The sequence below is a fragment of the Mchenga conophoros genome, linkage group LG8 (assembly GCF_057382185.1).
Source record: "Mchenga conophoros isolate Kocher_MC1m ecotype Shallow Benthic linkage group LG8, M_conophoros_male_GT1.1, whole genome shotgun sequence".
Taxonomy (NCBI): domain Eukaryota; kingdom Metazoa; phylum Chordata; class Actinopteri; order Cichliformes; family Cichlidae; genus Mchenga; species Mchenga conophoros.
In genome coordinates this window covers 30,658,176-30,683,732 of record NC_140533.1, presented here as the reverse complement: position 1 = coordinate 30,683,732, position 25,557 = coordinate 30,658,176, and the positions used below count along the sequence as shown (strand labels likewise).

The following is a 25,557-nucleotide window of genomic DNA, read 5'->3' as shown; positions in this document are numbered from 1 at the left end:
TGAGTTCAGATGAACTGTGGGGTCCACATAGCTGTGGTTCTGATCTTTAGGTGCTTTTAAAGGTTTAAATTAACTTCTGTTCTTCAACACGTGTGGCCAGATGTTCCCCGTGGTTCCCAAATCTAAAAAAACAAAATGTCGAGTTTTTAAAGTTTTATTTAGAGGTGAAATCTTTAATGTATGTTTGATCTTTATTATAAGTTGTCATCTATTCATTTTCTGCTTCCTGTCTGGATCTGCAGTCTAAACAGTCAAAAATTTTACTTTGAAGGGCACAGTCCCAGCTCTACTGGGACCTCCACTCTGCTTCACCTGTAGTTTGAGCAATTTGCGGTGGGGGGGGGGACTTCTCTGACCCAGCTGCATCTCCGGTGAGATGAGTGGGCTGGAGGTGGATGTGGGGTGGCAGCTGAACGCTGAGCAGGTCGGGGAGGTGAAGCGCAGGCTGCAGGAGGAGGAGCTTCCTGAGGAGGAAGGTGCACAAGTGTGAGTAGGAGGCAGAGCTACAGAGATTCAACAAAACCCAGAGGTGAGCTCACACACCTGAGAGTGATGTCACTGATACACAACAACAAACCTGTCAGAGAAGTTTGAAGAACAGCTGATTCACATCAACACCTGCGCTTTTATTCTGAAAACCAGCCATATATTTAAATTTTTTGTGCTTCGTTAAATTATCACTGTGTTTATAATTTATTGATTGGTGTGTGTGAATGAGAGCTCCACAGTTAATGAGGTCAATGAGGTGAAGAGTAATCTGGATACTGACGCGTCACAGATCCATATTTAGATGTTTTTATTTCTCAGCGCTCACGTTTAACCATCGCTGTTACTGTTATTGTGTTGGAGCGACTCTGACTCACATCGATTCTTCTGGGATTAATAAAATATTCTGATTCACAACATCAAGGTGCTTTTTATAGTAAGATAAAGACCCCACATTAATACAGCGAAAACTCCAAACTGACAATCATATGACCCCGTATGAGCAAACACTTTGGCGACAGTGGGAAGGAAAAACTCCCTTTTAACAGGAAGAAACCTCCAGCAGAACCAGGCTCAGGGAGGGGCGGGGCCATCTGCTGTGATTGGTTGGGGTGAGAGAAGGAAGACAGGATAAAGACATGCTGTGGAAGAGAGACAGAGGTTAATAACAGGGATGATTCAATGCAGAGAGGTCTGTTAATACATAGTGAGTGAAGGAGAAACACCCAGTGCATCATGGGAATCCCCCGGCAGCCTACACCTATTGCAGCATAACTAAGGGAGGATTCAGGGTCACCTGGTCCAGCCCTAACTATATGCTTTAGCAAAAAGGAAAGTTTGAAGCCTGATCTTAAAGTAGAGATAGTGTCTGTCTCCTGAATCCAAACTGGAAGCTGGTTCCACAGTTTGTCAGCAGCTTGTTGTAATGACAGTGATCGTCCAGCAGAGGGCACCACGTGACAGCAGGAGTCCTGAGCTGGCCTTCAGCCGCTCTACCTGCTCTTTAGTAACTTTATTTATAAAATACACGAACGCTCTTTGTTTTTCTATGAAATGTTTTTTCTTCACTGCTAAAAGGTAATAAAAAATTCAGCTACGAGACAATTATTGCAGAGAAATACTTAAAAATAAAAAAACGAATAACTTTACAAAGCCCATTAAAGATGATGAGCTGATAAAGGATCATAAAGGAAGACTATAGAAGACAACATCACATAAAAGCACGTCCATAAAAATGTGGTTTTGAAGGAAGTGGCTGATTTTATGAGCCCGCTCTGCTCCAATTACTAGAACTTTATTTCCACAAACAACAAAACAGACCGACTGACATGAAGCGACCCCTGCAGCGTGCAGAGAGACCACAGCGCGGCAGCAAAGGTGCCACAGGGGGAATCGAACCGTGGACCTGCAGCACGCCGTGTGCACAGGACACATCACCACATTCACTCAGGAAGCTGCAGGCCTGCACACAGTGCTCCAGCAACATCCATCAGAACCACACCTGTCGCCTCCACCAGCTTCTGATTCCGACTCAGCCCGGGTCCAGGACTGGACTCGTGTTCCCACCTGAACTCCACCCTGAGAGGTCTCAGCGTCCGCTGGAGTCTGTGGTCTGAGGAAATGAGCGCGAGGGTGAAAAGTGAGAGAAATATAAAGAGAGCGGAGCAGTGTGAAGGCGAAGTTCAAACATGACATTTACAGGTGAAGGTGGAGGTTCCTTTATGATGCGTGTTCGAGGAGATCCTGGATGTTGTTTAGGCTCCGCCCTCTTTGCCTCAGAGGTCACAGAGACTGAATTAAAGATGTTATCCACCCCAATTTCCTGCTGATGAAGCTGGTCTCAGTGTGCGTCTCCCTGATGGGAAATAAAGGTGTGTGTGTGAGCGTTGGGGGGTTGGAGGTTGCCCCTGGGCTTCTTAAACATAACTCCGGCTCTGACACCAGCCGTAAATGTTCAGGTTTTAAACCCTGAAGCTTCAAGTGTTTCTGAGTGAGTGAGGAGGAGGAGGAGGAGGAGGAGGAGCTGAGGCAGACCAACTTTTCGTGGCTCGTGTCGTTCAGCCTCAGCTCCGGTAACTCGCTGAAGTGCCGCCGGGATGAAGCGGCAACGTTTCCGTCCTCCGGTGCGCGGCAGAGAGAGGAGAGCGGAGTGAGAGCGTCTCCTTCCTCCCGCACGTTTCTCTTTGCGTTTTTTTCGCTTATCGGTTTGAAAACAGCTCGTGTGCACCTGAGTGACGCTCAGCCTGCAGCAGGAGGAGCGGGGGGAGAGCAAGGCTGATGTTTCACGCCGTGTGTTTGCGTGGATTCGCTTCTGCGGACGCCGCTGTGCTGACCCAGCCTTCCTCCGGACTTCACGCGAGGACCTGTGGATTCTTCACTTAAACTTTGTTCCACGCTGTCGTCTCTCTGGTCGTCTCTCATTGATCAGATGTTTCCTGGAGCTACAGCTGCTTCTGCAGGCAGGACGCTGAGAGCTGGTGAGTGTCTGCTCAGGTTTCCTCTCACTCATCTCCACATCTGCTCAGATGAAACAGGGAGGATGTGAGGTCACACCCTGAGGACCAAACGTTTCTCCAGTTGCATCATCAGGAATTTTGTTTTCCTTGGTGGACCGAGGAACTCAGAGAACTTTAAAGACTTCAATGGGAAAAACCCGAAACTGCCACAAAGAAGGAAACTATCCTAAAACCAGAACTAGGTGTTTGCTCTCTGGTGAACCCCATCTGAGGAATTCAGGGAGACCCTGGATGTTCTTCAGTACATACTGAGAAGAAAGTGAGTGAAACTAACGACACACCTGAATTATCCTCCTGGAAGAACCTGCAGCATTACCTCAGACAAACCTCAGTGAGTTGCCAGACTCAACGGTTTTGAGGGAGGGATGTGAAGAGAGCTTCTCAGACACTGAGCTGAAACCACAGGAACTACATGACATCCCAGGAGGCTTCTGAAGACGCTGAAAGTCTGAATCTGAAGCTTCCTGAAAGTCTTTCTAATTTTTTACGTGACCCCCGAGAAATGCTGAATGTGGCAGAAGAAACAAAGTAAGTGCGGGTGTACCAAAGATCCTGGGTGTAAGAATATTTAAGAGTTGCTGTAACTGGTCATAGACTAACACTTTGACCAATCAGGATGAGCACTTCAAGGATCCTGAACATCCATAAAAACAGGAAACTCTGAGGAGGAGGTGCTGTGCAGGAACATGACTTTTGGAAGTCAAAACTTTTAGGTGCTCAAAATCCTCAAACACCCCAGAGGATTCGAAGAGTCGAGTTCTTTAGGAGAAGAAGGTATTCCAGTGGAACCTGGGGGCGTACCCCAGATAGTTCAAAAGAACTCCTTGTGGATCCCCTGAAGGACAGATGGGGACCTTGCGGGACCTCCAGTATGCCCTGCAGGAGAAGATCGAGGAACTTCGGCAACGCGACGCCCTGATAGACGAGCTGGAGCTGGAGCTGGACCAGAAGGACGAGCTGATCCAGAGGCTGCAGAATGAGCTGGACAAGTACCGCTCGGTGATCCGGCCCGCCACTGCCCAGCAGGTCCAGGCGCAGCAGCAGAACCTCGTCCTGCAGCCGGACCAGCACCGCAGCAAGCGGCAGGCCATCTCCGCTGAACCCACCGCCTGTGACATCAGCGACCTGTGCCATGTGACCCTGCCCTTCTACCCCAAGAGCCCAGAGTACGTAAGCTACCTGCACCTTAAAGGGTTAGCTCGTCCTCCTGCAGATCTGTGGCTCTGAATGAGGGCAGCGCTGCAGGACTGTTAGAGGTTTCTTTATTGTAGTCAGTGACATGAGTAGAGCTGATGTGATGAGACAGACCGCTGCACCTTTACCCTCAGACACATAAAGGGTCATTTCCAGTCGTTTGATGTGATTATGCTGTTTGGAGCTGAGGTTCATGTCTGCTGCGATTCTTGAGCGAGGAACGCAAACATCCATAACAGATTAATTGAGTTTTTGCTAAACGCTCCAGCTGCAAACACCTGGCTCACATCTGAATTATGAGCAGCTGTTCATCAGCCACGCAGACGTCCTGAGAACCAATCAGATTTAACTCTGTTCTCGTGACTGATGGGCTGAAGGTGCAACAACAGTGAGTTGTTTTACAGACTGAAGGCTGCAGCTTCGTTGGGTGTGATTAAAGCTGGAAGCTTAGACAGTTTGTGGGTAACACCACAGCTTCAGGTCCGTCATGTCTAAGGTGACGTATCAGCCACACAGCAGCTGTGACGCTGCGCGGTCAGAGCGCCGTGTCGTGGTTTCTTTGAGGAGAAAGGTGAGAGGAGCTCCTGCCTCCTGAAGCCTGTACAGGGGCTGATCCAGGATACCAGACCCTTCAGGCTCTGTCTTCCTGCTGCGTGTCCTGGTGTTAGGCTCACAGCTTTAGGAAGACCTGGACTTCACTGCTCTGCATGGGTTTCATATTTAGAAATAAATCCAGGTACAAAGTCTCTGCGTGCGTTCATGAGGCTTTTTAATATGGCGCTGCTGGTGCTTCACAGCACCACCAACCCTCCGATTAACACATGACCTGCTCTACCACAGACAGATTTTACTGCTAGATTACAACTTAGGTGTTTAAATAAAACAATTTTTTATGAAGTCAGGCATCATTCTGTATTTTCATCACTCTGTATTTTGGAAATAAGTTGGGACTAATCTGGGAAACTCCTGCAGCTGTCACAGACCGGCACAGAGCGAGTCGTCGCTGTAGCTTTTTTTAAAAAGCAGAATTTAATAAGAATCAGTAAAAACACAAAGATGTGAGCAGGTCAGTGTGAAGGGAGATTCCAAACGGGACCAGGTCATGCACGAAGTGTGGGCGGCTGTTTTGGGCCATACTTCTGTGGACTTTTAATTTTGCAGTCTGACATGAGCTAGGTGCATGTTGTTATTTTGAATGATGCTTCCTGCATGAAGCCGCCACACGTTAGCTCATGTTGTCATTGTTGTCTGGGACCAGGATGCACAGCATCTCTGCTGCTTCAGTGAAGGTCTGATTACAAACGAGTAGACGTGTGGAGCCGGCAGCACGGGTCGCTTCACCTGCACAGGTGGAAGCAGAGGACGGCGTGCAGATTCATTCTCCTCCCTGATCTTTCCTTTGTCATTTTCCACATTTGCCTCTTCAGCAGTGAGGAAGCATGAAGCATTCATAAGTGATGCAGTGTGTTCACCAGCTTTTCCTTCCACGGATGAAGTCGCCACGAAACACGTCGACGGCTTTCACATCACATGATTCGTTTGCACGTGTTAGTCTTCATGTTGTCGTGGACACACGTATGATGAGTGACGATTGGCTGTTTTCTCCTGTTAACGGTGGGCAGCGCGTAGACGACCAGTTTGGACTCAGAGTTTTTTTGGTGCCCGCAGCACTGCAGGGCCTCGTCAGCCTCGCGCAGGCTGGCCACTCCACCTCAGAGGCCTCCAACACCAAACACTCGACGCGGTTCGGGAATCCAACCTGCTAGTTTAGTTTATCTGCTCGTGTGTGATCAGGATGTCTCTGACTGCAGCCACTCATGGTTCAGCTAAATAGATTAAAATGCTGTGTTTAAGTAACATACACAGAACTATTATATTCATAAGCTCAAAATCTTATTGGAAACATAACTGAGGTGAATGGTTGGCTGTAAAGTCTGCCGGGTTCTGGTGTGCAGGAAGTGGAAGCAGATGGATTTTCTGAATCAAAGATGGTCCGACCAGCAGCAGCGTTTGAAGGCGCTGTGAGTAATCAGATGCTCAGCCTCAGTTCTTCAGTTTCCAGGACACGTCACACTGCAGTAACCTTCGGCTCCCTGATGCGCCTCTGCCGCTCACACGTCTGTGTGTCGGCTCAGCTTTCCGCCAGAGAACCACCTGATGCTGCACTTCCTGTGCGAGTGTAGACATTTGTACCTGTAATGACTCAGTGTTTGCTCCTGACAGTTTCCTGCACTCACTCAGTTTGTGCTGGAGTCACGTTTGTTCTACTTTTAACTCTGAGTGAAGCTTTTTCTGGAAACAAGGTTTTACTCAGAGCTGCTGCCCAGTTTTACTTTTGGACCTTTATGATTGGTTACAAAGGTCATAAACAAATATGCAGGACTGCTTTCTTCCCTTTGTGCAACATCTCTACAAATGGAAACATCACATTATCTTTTCAGGAAGTCCTAAAAACTCCCTGAAAGCCTTCAGCTAATCCAAAATGCTGCAGCAAGAGTCCTGACAGGGACTAGAAAGAGAGAGCAGATTTCTCCTGTTTTGGCTTCCTGTTAAATCCAGAATTCAAAATCCTGCTCCTCACATACAAGCTCTTAAATAATCAGGCCCCATCTTATCTTAATGACCTTGTAGTACCATATCACCCTATTAGAGCACTTCGCTCTCACACTGCTTGCGCGAGATGTGGCTTACTTTTGTGTACGTATACATATATATGGACCAGATGGTGTCGCCCCCTGCTGGCTGTTTGAGAGAAGCTGCACTTTGGCATCAGTTCCACTTTTCAGACCTGGAAGCTGCTGCCGTCTTTATTTACAGGTTGTGGGTGGTTCCCACTAAAGTTGGTGTTTGCAGCACACACACACACACACACACACACACACACACACACACACACACACACACACACACACCTGACAGGGTTTCATTTACATCCCACCACCTCTCGCTGTCAGCGCCTGCCTGAGTGTTTGTCTCTGTGTGTTGTTGTAGAACAGTGTCACGGTGGAGAGTGTGTGGGCTGCGAGCGCCCACCAGCTCTCCTGCTGTCTGCAGCGAGGCTCCAGAGGCAGACGAGTTAATGATGAGCTGAGACTCGCCTGTAACAGATCTGCTGCTGACACTGGACTTTTATTTTGAAAGTTGTGTGTCAGGCAGGCTCGTCCTGTTTGTTCCTCGTTGCTGTGTTTGATGAGGTCGTTTTCATTGGCGGCTCTTTTCCTCCTGCTCCACACGTTTCTGCTGACAGTTGGATGTTTTTGTGTCACCTGCGTTTCCTGATGTGATGTTTCGTTTTCTCGTCCTTTGTGTTTGTGAATAATGATTATAAGATTATTGCTGCAGTCCTCAGGTCTTCTCCGTTTTCTTTCCTCTCTGCATCTCATCTCAGGCTCTGTGAGCACTCTCTGAGTTTGGTCCTTCTTTCAGTTTACTTCGGTTTTATTTTGAAAGAAGGGTCCTTTGTGGTGTTCTTTCTTTGTACTTCCTGCGCTCCTCAGCGCCCTGATCCTTCTCTGGGCTTGTATTTCAGGTCATTTCCTCACTCTCAGTTTCGCTTCCTCCTCACATAATCGTCGTAGTGATCGCCTCTTTAGAGTCACCTGTGTGTTACCTGTTCCCAGTCAGCCAATCGGTGCTCTCACGTCATAATGTGCAGATTTGCACTCAGTAATGCTGCTGTCTGTGTTTCCAGATGATCTCCTTGTGCAGGACTTGCATGCAGCGCAGTGCTGCATTTCACTGTCACATGCTCATTTGATGTTGTGTGTAGGGTCACATGACGCATCCTTTTATGTGAGCATGCTCAGAGCCTGCAGCAGGAAGCCTGTGCTAGCCAGCTAACACAAAGAAAACCAGCTTTGTTAGCTGGTGTGTTTGAGTCTGCGTGTGTCCTCGGGCTTTACTCACCCTCGCTCGCTCTTTGTGTTTGGTATGTTTTCTGATAAAACTTCTTTATTCTGCCCTTTCTATTCTTCTTCTTCTTCTTCTTCTTCTTCTTCTTTTTCCAGTCACCCCCTTTAGGGATCTGCAGAGCTGATCATCTGCTGCAGCTATTCCTATCCCAACATCCTCCTAGCCCTCTGCATGTTCTCCTTGTCCTCCTCTCACATCCACGAACCTCCTCTGAGGTCTTCCTCCTCTCCTGCTGTCTGCAGCTCCATCTTCATCATCCACTCTCCCTTCTCTGCACACGCTCAGACCGTCTCAGCCTCTCTGATTTTTCGCTCCAAATTAAACTTTTTTTGGTTTTAGTTGCCTTGAAGATGCTTCAGCCCTGTTGTTTCCACAGTTACAGACGAGTTTTTCTTTCCTCGGGGATGCTGAGGCCTGCAGTCATGCACCGGCTGTAGCCTGGTATCTCCGTGCTGCATCAGTGGGTGTCGCGTGGAGCGTCAGGCTTCCCTTTCCTCAGACGGATCTCCATCAGGATATGAAAGTCTCCGTGTTTCCTCCCGACTCTTCCTGTGATGCTTTCGCCCCCTCTGGCACCTCTTTCGTTTGCTCGGCTCTGTGTTTATTGTCTGTGTTCAATTAAGTTTTTCTTTTTTTTCTTTGAAATACATTTCCTCACATCCTGCTGATTAATTTTTGTTCTTTAATTCTTTTATGTAAACAGTAGTTTGGTTCCTATCTCGTCACTTGTTCTGCTTTTCCTTTTATTTTCCTCCTCACTCCGACTCACGCAGTAATAATGTCTGCTTCATCACCCCCTCCATCCACTCACAGCGCTCTTTCATTGCTTTCCTCCTGAGTCCAATTTGCATGCAGCAGCTGGCCACTCATATTTCTTCCTTTGCAGATTCACCAAAATAAAACCCAGCTAATGGATCCTCTCTGTGCTCGTTTGACTGCCTGGACAAAATAAAACTGTCAGTCTAACGTTAAGTAGACCTTCAGGTGTATTTTTTCCTCTGTAATACAGTTATCTTGCATACATGAATGTTTTACAGTCTCGGAAACGTTGGCTGCCTGCACTGAATTTGATTTTGACCGAGCTGCCGCATTAATCTCAAACAGCTGAGGTGAAATTGTAGATTTTACACCTGCAGTTCCTCAAAGATCCACTAGATTTTATGACCGCTTCAGTTCTGAGAAACCTGATTTTGGTTTGACTTTCTTTATTTGATTTTCAGTCATTTCTCTGATGCATGTATCATCTATAAAATGTGTGTTTTCATCCATACAAGCGAAACGGTTTGCTCATAAAAGAGGGGCATATCTTCCATGGCTGAAAGTGATGCCAAGCTCCTTCAGCCTGTGTTCTCTCTGATGTTGAGCAGGGTGCAGCTCTACGAGGAAAAGTCTGATCTGAGCTCAGTGAAGTTCTCCCTGGTCTCAGTCACTGGTTTGAGGTCTGACTGAATGAAACATGAAGTTCATATTAGAGATGGACCGATCCGATATTACGTATCGGTATCGGTCCGATACTGACCTAAATGACTGGATCGATATCGGAGAAAAATAAAAAATGTAATCCGATCCATTAAATATCACGAAAGCACCTCACAAAACTCGCAACACGCCGTAACTCACCTCAGAACGTTAGCACGTCGGAGCAGTATGCATCACGTGATAGAGCGGCTGTGGCATGCGGGACCTGTCGGTGGTCTGGAGAGCATTTGGAGCTTCGCTAGCAACCCGGCATTTCATCTCCGACAAAGTTATCCCCGAGAGAAGTAAAGCAAGTGTGTAAGTCCATCTCTGAATGTTTGTAAAGCATTCCTGCGTTAAGCTTAACAAGCGACTGCCTCTCCTGCTGCTACTTCAATCATGAAACTGCTTAACGATCAGCTGATCAGCTTTTCTGTCGTGACTCCGTGTCTCTTGTTTGTTTTTGGTCCACTTTGCACCAGAAAGAGGAAACCAGCGGCTGAACAACAGCAGCACGTTTAAGCTTGATCAGCTGTTGTTAGAATGTATTTAATATTACTTTCTACACCAGGATCTTTTTCTACGTAGCTGACGCTGGTAACTGTGCAGGGCCGGATCTAGCAAAGTTTAGCCAGGGGGGCCGATAGGGCATTAACAGGGAAAAGGGGGCACAAAGACATACTTTTCTTTCTTATTCTCATTTAAAATGTCGAGCTTTTAATAAATAATTATCTGACACCCAAAGTTTTAATCTGATGTAAAATGAATAGAAGTCCATCACTGTATATAGTAACTATTAAGTCTAATATATATACCCTAGTAAGCTATAGTACTTTTTCCTTTGGGAAGGTACCATCTGTGCAGTCTGCAATTTTGTTGAAGAAAGATGTTGAATCTATTTAATATTTCTTGAAAAATAATTGATTTCTGTGCATTTTTTTCACACTGCATCAAATTAAGGTTGATTACGTCGATTAAGCATCATGAGGTGGAGCGTGAGGGGTGGTTCCTTATTTTTTATTTATTTATTTTTGTTGTTGCTGGGAGTTGGAACCCTATTAGTTAGGTTGCTTAATATTTACGCTAAGTACTCTTTAAAATACCAGAATAGGGAGGATGGTGTAGGTCTAAGTTTATTAGATTGATCAGTATTGCTGAACTATGAAACATTTTTTTTGTATACAGGTATAACAGAATAGCTTTAGTGTAGTTGTTGTTTTAAACTTGAGTATGAACTTATACAAAATGCAGCAAGATATTTAAAAAACAGTTTTATTGATTAAAAAACACTATATCGGATTCATATCGGTATCGGCAGATATCCAAATTTATGATATCGGTATCGGTATCGGACATAAAAAAGTGGTATCATGCCATCTCTAGTTCATATTGGAGGGTTTAGCATCAATCATCTGCATAGAAAATGACATTTACCTTTAATTAATGCACAAACCAGCAACTGTGAGACAAACAAAGTCAGAGGTCCTCACACGGAGCCCTGTGGGATGCCACAATTTGAGTTCAGAGCATAAAGTAAGAGGAAGTGAAGCTACTGAAGACTCTTCTGAAACAGTTCTGCTTTTTAAGTTATCATCATCCTCAGCTTGTGCCACGTTAAACCTTCCTCCAAACCCTCTAACATCCAGTAAATCATTGCCTTGAATTAAGCACTGTGAATTAAAATGCTGCTCTCTTTAACATTCATTCAGCCGACTGTTCTCACTGCGGACAGCTGGACATTATCCTCTTTGACATTTTGACACCAGAATAGTTTCCAAGCCATGTTTTAGCTCAGTGAGATGAGCAGCTGTTCTCAGAGCAGGAGGCGCGGGTTCAAATCCTGCTTATGCCAACATTTTCTTCAGTTAACACTTCAACTGTTTAAACTCTTTCCCACACAAATTTCAGCTTTTTCACCTCTTTTTAGCAAAACTTTCAGTTTTTCACTACTTTTCAGCACAAATTCCAGCTTCTTCAGCTGTTTTCAGCACAAACTTCAGCCTCTTTTCAGCACAGATTTTGCTGATTCACCTGTTTTCAGCGCCGTGAGATCCGGTGGCAAAGGTTCAAATCCTACATGTGACATTTGCTGCACATCTTCCCTCCTTGCACTCTCCCTGCTTTCTTGACACTCTTCAGTGTAGTCTTTCAAATAAAGCAGTATTCAGCAAACAGTTCAGCTTGTACACAGTGTTTTCAGCAGATAGTTCTCCTTCTTCTGCTGTTTTCAGATTCCACTACACGGCATTCACACTGCATTTTCGTTAGAAATGCAACTTTTTCTAGTCATAAATGAGCTTCACAAATTAAACTGAATTACTTCCCCAACAGATCTGATGAGGGTTTGGATGCTGTTACATCAGTCTGAGTGAGCTGCAGGTGTTTTCAGCTCCCAGCAGTTTACACATCAGCAGCCTTTTTCTGAGCTTGTGGGAGCCTGAGCTGTGAGCCGGCTGACAGCTGGGAGTGTTGGTTTTTCTCCTGTTTTCCATCTTTTTCCACTGTCTGTCTCTTTCAGTTTGTTTCACTTTAAATGAGCTTTGACAGGAAGGAAACCTTTGGCTTTGCTTTAATATGCTCTCCCTCCCTCTGTCTCTTTGGGCTGATTCATGGGTTTTCTTTGTGACGGCACTGTGAAGGAGGATGGAGCTCCTCTCCTGACGAGTACACCGTATCTGACAGCAGAGTTCGTGTGTGGCACCAGCTGCTTGGAAAACCTGTAATTATGATTTGATAGTTGAGAATTAGCTTCACTTACATTGGAAGAGACTATCTTAATTCACATTTAATCTGGGATTTATTTGTCTTAATGAAAATGGATCTGTTTGGTAAACAGGGACCAGAGCAAACTAAACAGGAAGTGCGCAGTTATCTATAAATCCTGATTCATAAATTATCTTTAAAATGTACATGCTTTATTTTTAATTTTGATGGTTTCCTCACTGCAATCTGCTTTTATATGTCTGTTAATTATTTTTAGTTATTTTATCTTTTTTCATGAATTGTATTGAGATGCATTCAAAGTCTCTTCTAAGTCCTTTTTAGTACATAAACTAATAATTGATCAAAAATTGAATTACAGAAACCTGGTTGCAGCAGGATGATTATGTTAGTTTAAATGAATCAACGAGTCATTCTAACTACCAGAAAAGCACAGGCTGAGGAGGGGATGTGGCAGCAATCAAAACCAGTCTTACTTGTTTTCATCTATCGTCCACCTGGGCCTTACACAGAGTTTCTCTCTGATTTCTCAGACTTCTATCTGATTTAGTTCTGAGCTCAGATAAAATAATTATTGTGGGTGATTTTAACATTCATGTAGATGCTAAAAATGACAGCCTCAACATGGCATTTAATCTGTTATTAGACTCAATTGGTTTCTCTCAAACTGTAAAAGAACCCACCCACCACTTTAATCACACTCTAGATCTTGTTTTAACATATGGCATAGAAACTGAACATTTAACAGTGTTTCCTGAATATGATCAACCCATCTCTGTTTCATCTGCAGAGGAATGGCTCAGTGCAGCATTCGATACTGTCGACCATAATATCCTATTAGAGCGATTAGAACATGCTGTAGGTATTACAGGTACTGCACTGCAGTGGTTTGTATCATATCTATCTAATAGACTCCAGTTTGTGCATGTAAATGGAGAGTCCTCTTCACACACTGAGGTTAATTATGGAGTTCCACAGGGTTCAGTGCTAGGACCAATTCTGTTTACATTATACATGCTTCCCTTAGGCAGCATCATTAGAAGACATAGCATACATTTACACTGCTATGCAGATGACACCCAGCTCTATCTGTCCATGAAGCCAGATAACACACACACATGCTTTTGATGTTGAAACATGCACAGGAAGTCTGAAGGTGAGGCCATCATTTGAATGAAAAATGAACATAAACCAATCGGAGAGAGAGAAAACTTCAGGAGTGGTCAAACCAGCTGTAGTCAAACTAAACTTTATAACATCTAAAAAGGTCAGGAGCACCTGGAAGGGGCAGGTGTATCACTTTGAAGGTCTGCAATCAAGAGACGTCTTTTCAGTTCTGAAGGCAGAGATCCACAGTAGCAGCTGTTAGTTTGTGCAATTACTTTTGAGACTGAATTGCAGTTTTTCCATATAGTACTTGGGGTCTGTCATATGGACGCTGCTGCTGTTGGAAACATTATGAATAAAAGCTGTGAGCTCATGTTCGGGATCAGAATGATTAATCAGCTTTTACAGACCAGTGTTTGCAGCAGGGCCAAAGTCATGGGAGAGGATTCATTTCATTATTTCCTGCATGGTTTGGTGAGTCTGAGCTTCCATCACTGTCATCAGGATGTCTGCTAAATATTTGTCTTCCTTTGCATGCATGCTGCAGTTTCACAGTTTAATATCAACTTTTATTGCTTACTTACTAAAATTGAATTTTCATGCTATTGGTACTTTTTAAAGCTGGCTTTACTTTTTGTTCTACCTTTGCTTTTTTCATAGCAGTCTTTTTAATGCAGATGTTATTTGTTCTATTCAGACAGTAACGTGTGGCTTTAAACACTTGATTTAAAGTTACGGCTGCTGAACAGCAGTTTGTCGTCTGGGTTTTTGCAAACAGCCCATCAGCTGTGAATGGGCTTCGGTTTTAAACACGAGAGTCTTTGTGAAGCCAAAGACTGTGAAACCTTTTCATCAGCTGCTTCAGTAAGCGTCCGTATGCTGCGATTAGACTGGCAGAGGAGCTGCAGCTCAGACAGATCTGTGGCGTTTCAGACACTTTCACAATCAAAGCAGAGCACTAAAATAAGCTTTCAAAGGAAGGCAAATATAAGCTTTAGAGGTCTTCTGCTGAATCTGTCACAGAGAGCAGGTGGGGTTTGTTCAGTGCTCAGCAGACCTGAGGGCAGAATTGCTGGTTTGATGTGTTTCTGATCACTGCAGGTACAATCCTCATTACAACTCCTCGCAGCTTCTGAGAGAAACATGGGAATCGGCTCATTCTGCAGCCGCTGCCCTCAAACCACCACAGGAGATGTTTCACTAATGTAGTAACTGCTTTGCAGATGATATTTTATGTAAAGAGGTCATTGTAGGAAACAAATGTCAGGCTTGTTTGGTTTCAGCTGCTCCGCTGTGATGACCTTCTGTTCAACTCTGTTTTAACGACTGAGTTTTTCACTCATGATTAGACAAAAGAAAAATACATATGAAGAGTTTTAGCTGAATTCAATTTTATTTATACAGCGCCAAATCACAACAAAAGTCGCCTCAAGGTGCTTTATATTGCACAGTAGATCCTACAATAATACATACAGAGAAAAACCCAACAATCATATGACCCCCTATGAGCAGCACTTTGGCGACAGTGGGAAGGAAAAACTCCCTTTTAACAGGAAGAAACCTCCAGCAGAACCAGGCTCAGGGAGGGGCGGGGCCATCTGCTGTGATTGGTTGGGGAGAGAGAAGGAAGACAGGATAAAGACATGCTGTGGAAGAGAGACAGAGGTTAATAACAGATATGATTCAATGCAGAGAGGTCTGTTAACACATAGTGAGTGAAGAAGAAACACCCAGTGCATCATGGGAATCCCCAGCAGCCTGCGTCTATTGCAGCATAACTTACGGTGTGTAAGTTCCACCGAACGCGGCCAGAGCGTCAGGTTTACATGTAAAGTCAATGTAGAAGCGCGATGACACGCGATTGCGGGTCCTGCGAAAATTCGGAAGCAGATTTGGCTCGCGAATAAAACCACGCGCGTCAGTTTTTGTTTTCCTTTTTTCTGCATACGTGCGTTTCGCATCTACCACTCGAGTTGGAAAAATCTGAACTCCAGCGTCAATTCGTGCCGCCACAACCAATCAGGAGCCTGGTGACGTGGCTCTGACCTTGGTCAAAGGGGCAGATCCAGCCAAAGCCCTTCATTCTTCATTCAGTATGGAGGAAAAGCTCATCAGTGCCGTGGCTAATCATCCAGAGCTGTATGATGCTAGCTGCTACTTCTGCCGAGACAGGAATAAAAAGGACCTAGCCCGCCTACTGTCCCACTATTTTCCCACTGATGTTCAAATACCTTTCCGCTAACAAGATAATGCGTTTATTCAGAGGACCTCTGCAGGAGAAAGTGGAAGAGCCTCAGGGACACATATAATAAGGAGAAGAGGACAGAGAAGGAGAAGAGGTGTGGGTCTGCAGCAGGATTGGGGAAGAGATGGAAGTTCTTCGCGGTCATGGGGTTTCTGGACCCCTTCCTCACCCCGCGGGAGACAAGCAGCAATATGGTGCGGACCGTGGAGAACTTCCCCCCCGAGGACCAGGGACAGCCCGGAGAGGCAGCAGGGGAGTGTCAGTCAGAAGGTATGTTTACATTGAGTTAATGTAGGCAGTTAATTTATGCGTGTTGTCATATAGGAATATATTTTGTTTATTAATAAACAGCACACAGTGGTCCTGCTGTTCATCCGTCACTGCTTCGCTTTTTCGCTGGTTTTTTTTTTGCACAGTACAGCATTGCATTCTGCAGCCTGATTGACAAATCTGCTCCGTGTCGTGTCTCCTGCGTTTGCCAAATTTATCATGTTTGGTTTTGATAACCATCATGTCCAATACAAAAAAACAGCACAAAAACACTCTTAACTATGACCCTCATTCGGAAATACACACCTGCACCGCGAGGGAAAAAGGCGCACGAAAGTGGCGCCGCAGACGGAGAAAAAGCGCGGCATAATACTTTTACGTTTTAAAATCGACAAAGGTTTGCACTTTGAGAATCAACTTGTGAGAACTGCGACTACTGTTGCTGCAATAAATGAGAGACCACTGTATATACTTTCTCTATGACTATTGTCTTCAACCTGTTAACATTTATTGTCTTGATAGAGTCAACTGATGCTGCAGCAGAGCATCCCCTGTTGCTTCTCCTGGCTCCCCAGTCCCTGAGCTCCTGCTGCTGCACCCACAGGTATGTTCAGCAGCACTGATAGCTTTTTACTCAGTGAGATTCCCTTGTAATCACCTTTACTAAATATCTACAACCAATCTGATTATATCCTGGTTTTTTTTTCAATTTTGAAAATGAAAATCTAGTAGCAGCCTTCTTATTAATTTGTGTTGTTTTGTGCTGTTTTACAGGCCCACAGAGGAGGACGGCTCAAAGGCGGTCGAGGCACGGGTCCCAGGATGGTCCATAGGCAGTGGAGCTGGCCATCCTGGAGTCCCTGAAGTGGCCATGCCAGTCTCCAACGGAGCATTTCCTCCTCAGCCTTGTTCCTGCTCTGGAGAGCATGCCGCCTCAGACACGAGAATTCGTGACATTTCAAATGTATAAATTAGTTTGTGGAAACAGCACAGCTGTGTTAAATTTGGAAACATTGGACCCTAATGATCAGTAGTTTTCTGATGAGGCAGCAGCTCTCCAGGGCAGAAACAATGTTCTGATTTTTCTCCTTCTCCCTGAAGCTCTTCCACTCCAAGCTGGGTCCTTTTTATTCCTGTCTCTCTGTAAATAGTTGAATTTTCTATATTTATGTTTAATGTTTTTGTTAGTGAATTTATATATTTTTTCCAATAAACATTTGTAATGACTCATGTTTCTGTTCTACTACACAGCAAATGTTGGCACCCGACTTGACACAAGTAGAATTTATTTCATATTATACTAATGACAATATATACTAATACAGTGGGATGCAAAAGTTTGGGCAACCTTGTGAAAAGTCATTATTTTCCTGTATGAATTGCTGTTACAGTAAAAAATGTCACTTGCATATATCATATAGGAGACACACACAGTGATACTTGAGAAGTGAAATGCAGTTCACTGGATTTACAGAAAGTGTGCAATAACTGTTTAAACTAAATCAAGCAGGTGCATAAATTGGCAACACAAAAAAAGAGAAATGAAATGAATATTTAGTGTATATATCAATGTGTGTGTCTCCTATATGATATATGCAAGTGACATTTTTTACTGTAACAGCGATTCATACAGGAAACTAATGACTATTAATAAGGTTGCCCAAACTTTTGCATCACACTGTATATAGGAACATAGTGAAGACAAGTTATTTAAGAGAGTAAAGAGAGGTTAGTTTATTTTGGAGTAGAGCTCCATTTATTAAGAAAATTTTAAAAAGACAGGAACACTCGTTAGAGGTTTGTGGGTGGCTCTTAAAAGAGCCGTTGTGGGGAAGTCACTCGGACTTCAAACAGGCTACTCCTTTGGTTGCCAAGACACGGCTCCCTCCGCCGAGAAGTGGGCCATGAATTTCTCCCTCACCAGGACAGCCTCTCTGGAGGAGTTGTTTGCTGCTACATGACCCAGGCCTTGCAACGGCTCCACCACAGCAGGTGCCACACCCCTCACAGCAGGTGCCACACCCCTCACAGCAGGTGCAACACCCCTCATAGCAGGTGCCCCTCTCTCGTCCACACAGCGCAGAAAATTGTGGAGAACACAAGTTGCCTTCACACACTTCTCCACAATTTCAGGGCGGAGCTCCATGGAGCGCCAATACAACCTCCACTGTGAGGAGAGGACACCGAAGGCACCCTCCACTATCATCCGGGCCCTGGAAAGGCGATAGTTAAAGATCCTCTTCTTTAAAGGGAGGAGGCGTCCAGGGAAAGGCCTCATGAGCTCACGCCACAGCGGGAACGCTTCATCAGCCACAAAGACATGGGGCTGAGCTCCACGGTGTTCTCCACCAGGTAGAGGCTGGTCAGGAGGCAGATGGAGAGTCCCAGCCCGAAGAGCCTGACCAAAGGTGGAGTTGGCCAGAATACCACCGTCGCTGGTCCTCCCGTATCCCCCAACATCAATAACGCGGAAGCGATACCTTTCATCCACAACCGCAAGGAGAACAATGGAGAAAGTTCCCTTGTAGTTGTGGAACATGGATCCTGAGTTGGGGGGTACCTTCGTCTGGACGTGCTTCCCATCCAGAGCTCCACAGCAGAGAGGGAAGTTCCAGCGCTCCTGGAATGGACCGCCAGTCTGCAGTTGAAGGCGCAGCCATGAAATCGTCCACTAGACAGTACCAGATGGCCGTCGCTACCTGGGGGATGATCTGGCTCACCATGGACACACCAACTCGAAAACTGAATGCGATGGTCCTGAAGGAGTCCCCGGTGACAAGGAACCTGGACAAAATTGTTTAGAATTAGTATTATGTGTACTGCAGTTACAAATACATTATTTCAATTCCAAAATACTTTTGTGATGTCAGATTTAAATTACAAAACATAAATCTTACATAAAACATTTTGTAATTATAAGGATAATTACATGATATATATTAGATATAATGTAAAACAGTCTGTGGTGATTATATAACAAATATTCAACTATCCCAGAATTAAACCAGGTCTAAATAAAAAGAAGTATCACTACAAAGGTTAACTCACAGTGGTCCTCATACCACAGTTTGCTATCAGTAAACACTGACGGCATTCATTGATAGCATAGCACATCCATGTTAGCAGTGTATAAACGATAGTTTAGCATATATTACCACAGGTTTCAATAAAGGACTACCGTATTAAACACTTTTACTAACCTCAGGCAGACAGACAGGTGCTCTGCAGGTGGGATTGAGCGCCTTTAGTTGGTATCTAGGCGGGCGATTCTGGGACCAACGCGGGACAGCAGGTCCTCAAACTGGCCGAGTGAAAGACGGTGGTATCGCTGAAATCGGCCGTCATCCAGGTGCAGATCCTGGAGCAAGTGGTGAAACTCACCAAACTGCTCGCGCGTCTGCAGGACCTGATGGACCCAGGTACGGCGAGGACGGCCTTAACGCTGCTGCTCTGCTCTCCACAGTAAATACAGAAGGGAGACTCTCTCTTCAAACGCTAGCTCGACAGCTGCCATCTTGCAAAGATACCGTCAGGCACAACTTTCTCCGACATTTCCGGTTCACGCATGTCAAAATATGCAATTTTGAGGCGCGATTGATTTGTGTTGGACACGCGACGAGGTGCGACTGTGCACACGTCAAATTGGGGGCGTCTGGGGCGTTTTCGCTCATGTCTATCGTGTTCGGTGTGAGGATCCAGGATCACCTGGTCCAGCCCTAACTATATGCTTTAGCAAAAAGAAAAGTTTGAAGCCTGATCTTAAAAGTAGAGATAGTGTCTGTCTCCTGAATCCAAACTGGAAGCTGGTTCCACAGAAGAGGGGCCTGAAAACTGGGGTGTTGATTCATTTAAACTAAACATAATCATCCTGCTGCAACCAGGTTTCTGTAAGGCAGAGTAAATCGATTTGTTGATCAATTATTAAGTCATGTACTAACAGAGACTTGGAGGAGAGAGACCTAATATTTAATAATCCACATTTCACTGTTTTACTCTTTGGTTCAGATGTGGATACTGTATTGTTCTTTCTTTGTGATTGTTTATGTTTAAGTTGTTTGTTGCTGGTTTTTAGTTTGTTTTTTGTCTTTTTGGAAGCTGACACAGTCTCTATGGAGATGGGTTTTTGGGGGGGTAGCAGGAGGAGAGAAGCTGCAGAGAGGCGTGTAAGACTGCAGCTCTGCTTTGTGGTCCCAACTCTGGATAGTCATATTTTGGGGGGTTTAATAAATTTGACATATTTCAAGAAATGAGAGCTACTCCATCCAAAGTGGGATGGATGCCGTCTCTCCTAACAAGACCAGGTTTCCTCCAGAAGGTTTGCCAATTATCTATGAAGCCCACATCGTTTCTGGGACACCACTCAGACAGCCAGCAATTTAAGGAGAACATGTGGCTAAACATGTCACTCCTGGTCTGATTGGGGAGGGGACCAGAGAAAACTACAGAGTCCGACATTGTTTTGGCAAAGTTGCACACCGATTCAATATTGATTTTAGTGACCTGCGATTGGCGTAACTGGGTGTCATTACTGCCGACGTGAATTTTACCCTTATTTACATACATTTAACCTTAGCCAGCAGTTTTAAATTTCCTTCAATGTCGCCTGCTCTGGCCCCTGGAAGACAATTGACTATGGTTGCCGGTGTCTCTAGCTTCACATGTCTGAGAACAGAATCACCAATTACCAGAGTTTGACCCCCGGCAGGTGTGTCGCTGAGTGGGGAAAAACGGTTAGACACATGAACGGGTTGCTGGTGTACCTGGGGCTTCTGTTTAGGACTATGCTTCCTCCTCACCGTCACCCAGCCGCCCTCTTTCCCCAGCTGCTTGGGGTCTGCCGAGGAACAGCTAGCGGGGCCTACGCTATCTTCGGCTGCACCAGCTACAGGGGCCTGGCTAGCTACGGGTGAATGAAGGGTGCGAAGCAGATTCTCCAATTCAGTAATCCTGGCCTCCAGAGCTGCAAATATGCTACATTTATTACAGGTACCTTTACTGCTAAAGGAGGCCGAGGAGTAACTAAACATCTGACACAAGGAGCAAGAAAGTGCAGGAGGGACAGGTGAAGTAGCCATGGTGCTAACGAGTCGGCTACGAGCTAAGCTAAGCTAGCGAAACAGTACAGAGACAGAGAGTGAATACTTTGGCTATAAATTAGGTAGTGAGTACACAGAAAGTGTGCTTCTGATAAGCACGTGAAGATTGTAATATGAAAAAAGAATGTTTCTAACAGTTCTTAATTAAATTGCTAAGCAGATAAGCTACTCAGAAACACCACTGTGTTTGAGCGAGCGAACACCAAGTGACAAGGCCACTGGTTTTTAAAGCAACTTTTGAATCAAATAATCATCAGATGAGTCATAAGTGAAACAACCGTGAGGTTCAACCATAATATTTGCATGATTCATACTTAAGCCTTCGATAATCGCAGCGGTTCGGAGACTAATTTAAGCCCTGTGGTGCTTCTGTATTCTAACTCTGTATTTCTGCATGAAAAATGAGAAAAACTTGGTAGGACATCAGCGCACAGGCAGTTTATTTTGCACATAAAGATTGAGACCTCTATCCCGTCCAGAGAGGTGTGCATGCAGGTGATACCGACTTTGAGACGCACAGGTGTTTGCTCTTATCCTCCAAACATAGCGGCGCAGATACATTTCCCCTGATAATGAGGAGGCGTGTAGGATAAAGGTATACTCGTGAAAGTAGAATAAGGACTTACTTACTGACCTGTTGTCCTCTCTCCTCCTCTCAGATCGAAGGAGCTGATAAAGGAGGCCATCTTGGACAATGACTTCATGAAGAACCTGGAGCTGTCTCAGATTCAGGAGATCGTGGACTGCATGTACCCGGTGGATTATGGGAAGGACTCGTGCATCATTAAAGAGGGTGACGTGGGCTCGCTGGTGTTTGTGATGGAAGGTGAGGAACCCATGGTTTGGTTTTCTGTCACTCTTCAGGATCTATTTATTTATTTCTCTGTCAGCAGTTATTTTTAAAGCGAGGTATTTCTGGCAGAAATTTCTCTTTTCAAGAACTTTTCAGGTTTGGGGAATTTGGGGAAAATTCTGGGTGAAAAACTACTTTTGATCTGAGGTGAGGGGACTTTTGAACCAGGCCGTGCAGCTTGTTGCCACTCAGGTCTGTTCTGGTTGTTAGACTTTCCTGTGTCATTTTTTTTGTCCTGAGAGTTTATCAGATGTTTCTTTTTTGCTGGTTCTTAAAGAACTTGATGTTTTTCCTTGAACGAATAAAAACTGTGCATTTTGAGCTGTAGTTGTAGTGCAATGCTCATTGTGAGCATCTTTGAATGTGTGGTTGGTGACAGACAGCACCTCTCCTCACTCCGAAGCTTTTTTTAAAGGAACTGTCTCACATTAGATAATACAAATCTCATCTCTAGAAGAAGCCGACCCTTCAGGTTTGCTTTAACGATCGTGTTTCTCCAAACTAAACCTGCCATTGTGCCTCTGAGACCATCGGTGGGTGAATGAAAGTTTGTAAAGAGGTTTGAAGACGAGAACACTGAGCCAAACCTTTGGAGACACAGAAACATGAAAAAGTTCATTACGGCGGCTCGTGAGGAAATCGTTTATCACTACACGAGAAATAGGATTCCAGCTTTCAGCTTCTTGAAATAAATAATTATGGAACTCATTTATTCTTTAATGACTACATTTCCTCCAATGAGCTGAGGAGTGAATAATTTCACAGGTCTTCTGTGTGGCGGTGAATTCATGAAGTGTAGCGACATGGAAACTCCTTAACAAGCGGTATCTCAGAGTTCCGTGACATTTCCGCCTGAAGTTTCCCAGAGCGCCGTTCGACCTTCAGGATGTACTTTACTCGGCCGCCGGGAACATGTCAGAGCAGCGCGGCATTGCGTAACGTGTCAGAGCGCCTGAAGGCTTTCACCTCCACTCTGCTGCTGGTTTCCCTGCTGCCTTCACACCACACACTACTTCTGCTGCTGTGAGGAAGAGGAGAACTCAAACACAACATTTTTCTGCTTGTGGAAAAAAAAATCACAAAAATCGTCCTGTAGGTAAAAAGTAACTTAGTGCGGTCACAAAGATGAATGACAGTGTGTCTGAACAGCCAATCAGTGAGCAAACGGCAGAAAAGAAAGAGAGGAACGAAGAATGATGGGAACGTGTCGGCACGAGTTCACTGCTCACAAGAACTGTGACACTACAGCCACATCACCAACTATAACTAACTAACTAAGTAACTAAGTAACTAACTAACTAACTAACTAACTAACTAACCTGTGAATCAACTGCTGGAAAATGACAGGACAGGAAATAAAGTGACTGCAGACAATGTTCAGAGTCTCCCTCGTGTTTTTCACTGAACAGGACGCTCCGCCTTCATCACCATCAGCTGTTTCCAAAAATCATGGATTTCCACAAGAAACTGAAATGTCACTGAAGCATGGCATCGCATGTAACATTAGACCGCCGTGAGGTCATCACTTGACGAGATGGAGCTGCCACCTACAGAGGACTTCAGATCATTTGGGTGCTTTTGATTCACGTTCAGTCATTAGTTTGTTTAAAGGAATGAATTAAAGAGACTCAATGTAACAATGTAACATATTCTTGTTTTATTAGGAACAAAAAGAACTTGCAAATTTACCAAACATGTCTCAGTTTGGCTGACAGGTTAGGGTTAACGCGACTGCCTGAGTCTGAACAAGTCAAATTCATTATTGAGCTTTATTATAAATAAAAACATAAAATAAATAAATTAAATAAAACACGCAACGGTCCCGTGGAGGACAGGCAGTGGGCTGGAATCAGGCTGAAACCCTTCCACTATCACCTGATGCAGGGAGTTCTCACCTGTTGTCCACATGCTCTGTCACGGTTTGCGGGGCAAGCCATGTGGATTTGTAGTAAGGACCCAAAAGGCGGCAGCTCTGGTGCAGGTGAGTGTTTATTTACAGCAGTGGGTACAAACAGCAACGGGGTGTGAACATGAAACCGAAACCTAAACTGGGTAAACTAACAACACAAACCAGGAATGACGGTGCAGGGAGGTCCGGGGAAATACATACAGGGAGACCGAGGGGAAACAACACAGACGAACCAGCAACTACTATGACAGAAGACACAACTTAAATACACTCAGAGAACACAGGGAGATTACATACAGGTGGGAACACAGCTGGGAGTAATTAAGATGACGAGACTAGGGAGGCAAACTGAAAACACTCACATAAGACACAGACCTTCACAATAAAACAGGAACTTACACATGAAAGGACACAAACTAAGAAACGCGGACTAGATACAGGAACACACGGGCAGAACAGAGTAAACACTAACCAGAGGAAGAACAGAACCAAAATCGCGAAGAGAAAACACAAAACGCTAGGTCAAAAGGACCCAGGATCATGACAGTACCCCCCCCTCAAAGGCTGGCTCCAGACAGCCCAACAAGAAACAAAACAGCCAGAAAAAACAGAAAACAACCCGACCAGGGCGGGCAGCGGGGGCCCAGGAAGGAGGGCACGAAGCAAAACAAAACCGGAGCACCAGAAGGCCAAAAGACAAAAACAAAAAACGAGCCCAAAACCAAAAGAAACGAAGCACACCAGAACACAGGAAAAAACAGAGTCCAAAACAGAAGAGTTCAGGGGGCCGACAGCACAGGAGTCCAAACAGTTCGGGGGGCCGACCGTGCGGACGGCAACGGCGGCGACGTGGACACAGTTCGGGGGGCCGACCGTGCGGACGGCAACGGCGGCGACATGGACACAGTTCGGGGGGCCGGCCGTGCGGACAGCAACGGCGTCCACTCAGGCGATGGCGGTCCGGGGGCCGGCCGTGCGGAAGGCAACGGCGGCCACTCAGGCGATGGCGGTCCGGGGGCCGGCCGTGCGGAAGGCAACGGCGGCCACTCAGGCGATGGTGATCCGGACCAGGCGAGGCTGCAGAGGCTGGACCAGGCGAGGATGAAGACTCGGATGAAGCTGGACCAGGCGAGGATGAAGACTCGGATGAAGCTGGACCAGACGAGGCTGAAGGCTCTGAGGCTGGACCAGACGAGGATGATGATGCTGCTGCAGCCGGCGAGGATGATGATGCTGCTGCAGCCGGCGAGGATGATGATGATGCTGCAGCCGGCGAGGATGATGATGATGCTGCAGCAGGTGGCTGAACGGGCTCCTCGGGCCCCCCAGCGGAGACTGGAGACAACGGCCGGAGCGGTCCCTCGGACCCTCCAGTGGAAACAGGAAACAAAGGCCGGAGCGGTCCCTCGGACCCTCCAGCAAAGACACGAGACGAAGGCCGGAGTGGTCCCTCGGACCCTCCAGCAAAGACACGGGACGAAGGCCGGAGTGGTCCCTCGGACCCTCCAGCGGAGACACGAGACGAATGCTGGACGGGCCCCTTGGACCCTCCAGCAGAAGCCATCACAAAGCCAGCAGGCATGGAGTCCTCTGGCAGACACGAAGGCAATGGGTGCTGTGCTGAGCACTGGCCCTGCTCAGACAGCACTGACACGGAGTTGTTCTCTGAGGGCTGCTTAATCTTCAGGGGTCCAGAATCAGCTGGGGACTGAGACCTAGCCTCTGGGGAAGCCCTGGAGTGCAGAACAGTGCCTGAAGCAGCTAAAGCGCGAGAAACTCCCTGACTGGAC

The 25,557-nt window shown here is 45.7% G+C and overlaps 2 protein-coding genes across 2 annotated transcripts in view; both read left to right on the top strand.

The window, feature by feature from the left end:
- Positions 1–2,570: 2,570 nt before the first annotated feature.
- Positions 2,571–25,557, top strand: part of LOC146569208 (cGMP-dependent protein kinase 1-like) — a 77,672-nt gene continuing 54,685 nt past the window's right edge. The window contains exons 1-2 of the mRNA XM_085285578.1: positions 2,571–4,168; positions 21,665–21,831. Of these exons, the coding sequence (XP_085141704.1) occupies positions 3,849–4,168; positions 21,665–21,831 (487 nt within the window). The 5' untranslated portion in view covers positions 2,571–3,848. The remainder of the gene's footprint in view (positions 4,169–21,664; positions 21,832–25,557) is intronic.
- Positions 15,417–16,881, top strand: LOC146569209 (uncharacterized). The gene is made up of 3 exons (XM_085285580.1): positions 15,417–15,909; positions 16,432–16,513; positions 16,684–16,881. The coding sequence occupies exons 1-3, from the start codon at positions 15,783–15,785 to the stop codon at positions 16,877–16,879; spliced, it is 405 nt and encodes a 134-aa protein (XP_085141706.1). The 5' UTR covers positions 15,417–15,782; the 3' UTR covers positions 16,880–16,881.

Bases quoted from the DNA above. Each gene is read 5' to 3' on its own strand.
- LOC146569209 (XM_085285580.1), top strand. From the start codon at position 15,783: ATGGGGTTTCTGGACCCCTTCCTCACCCCGCGGGAGACAAGCAGCAAT. The intron at 15,910-16,431 runs GTATGTTTACAT...TTGTCTTGATAG, and splicing joins AGGGGAGTGTCAGTCAGAAG to AGTCAACTGATGCTGCAGCA. The intron at 16,514-16,683 runs GTATGTTCAGCA...GCTGTTTTACAG, and splicing joins TCCTGCTGCTGCACCCACAG to GCCCACAGAGGAGGACGGCT.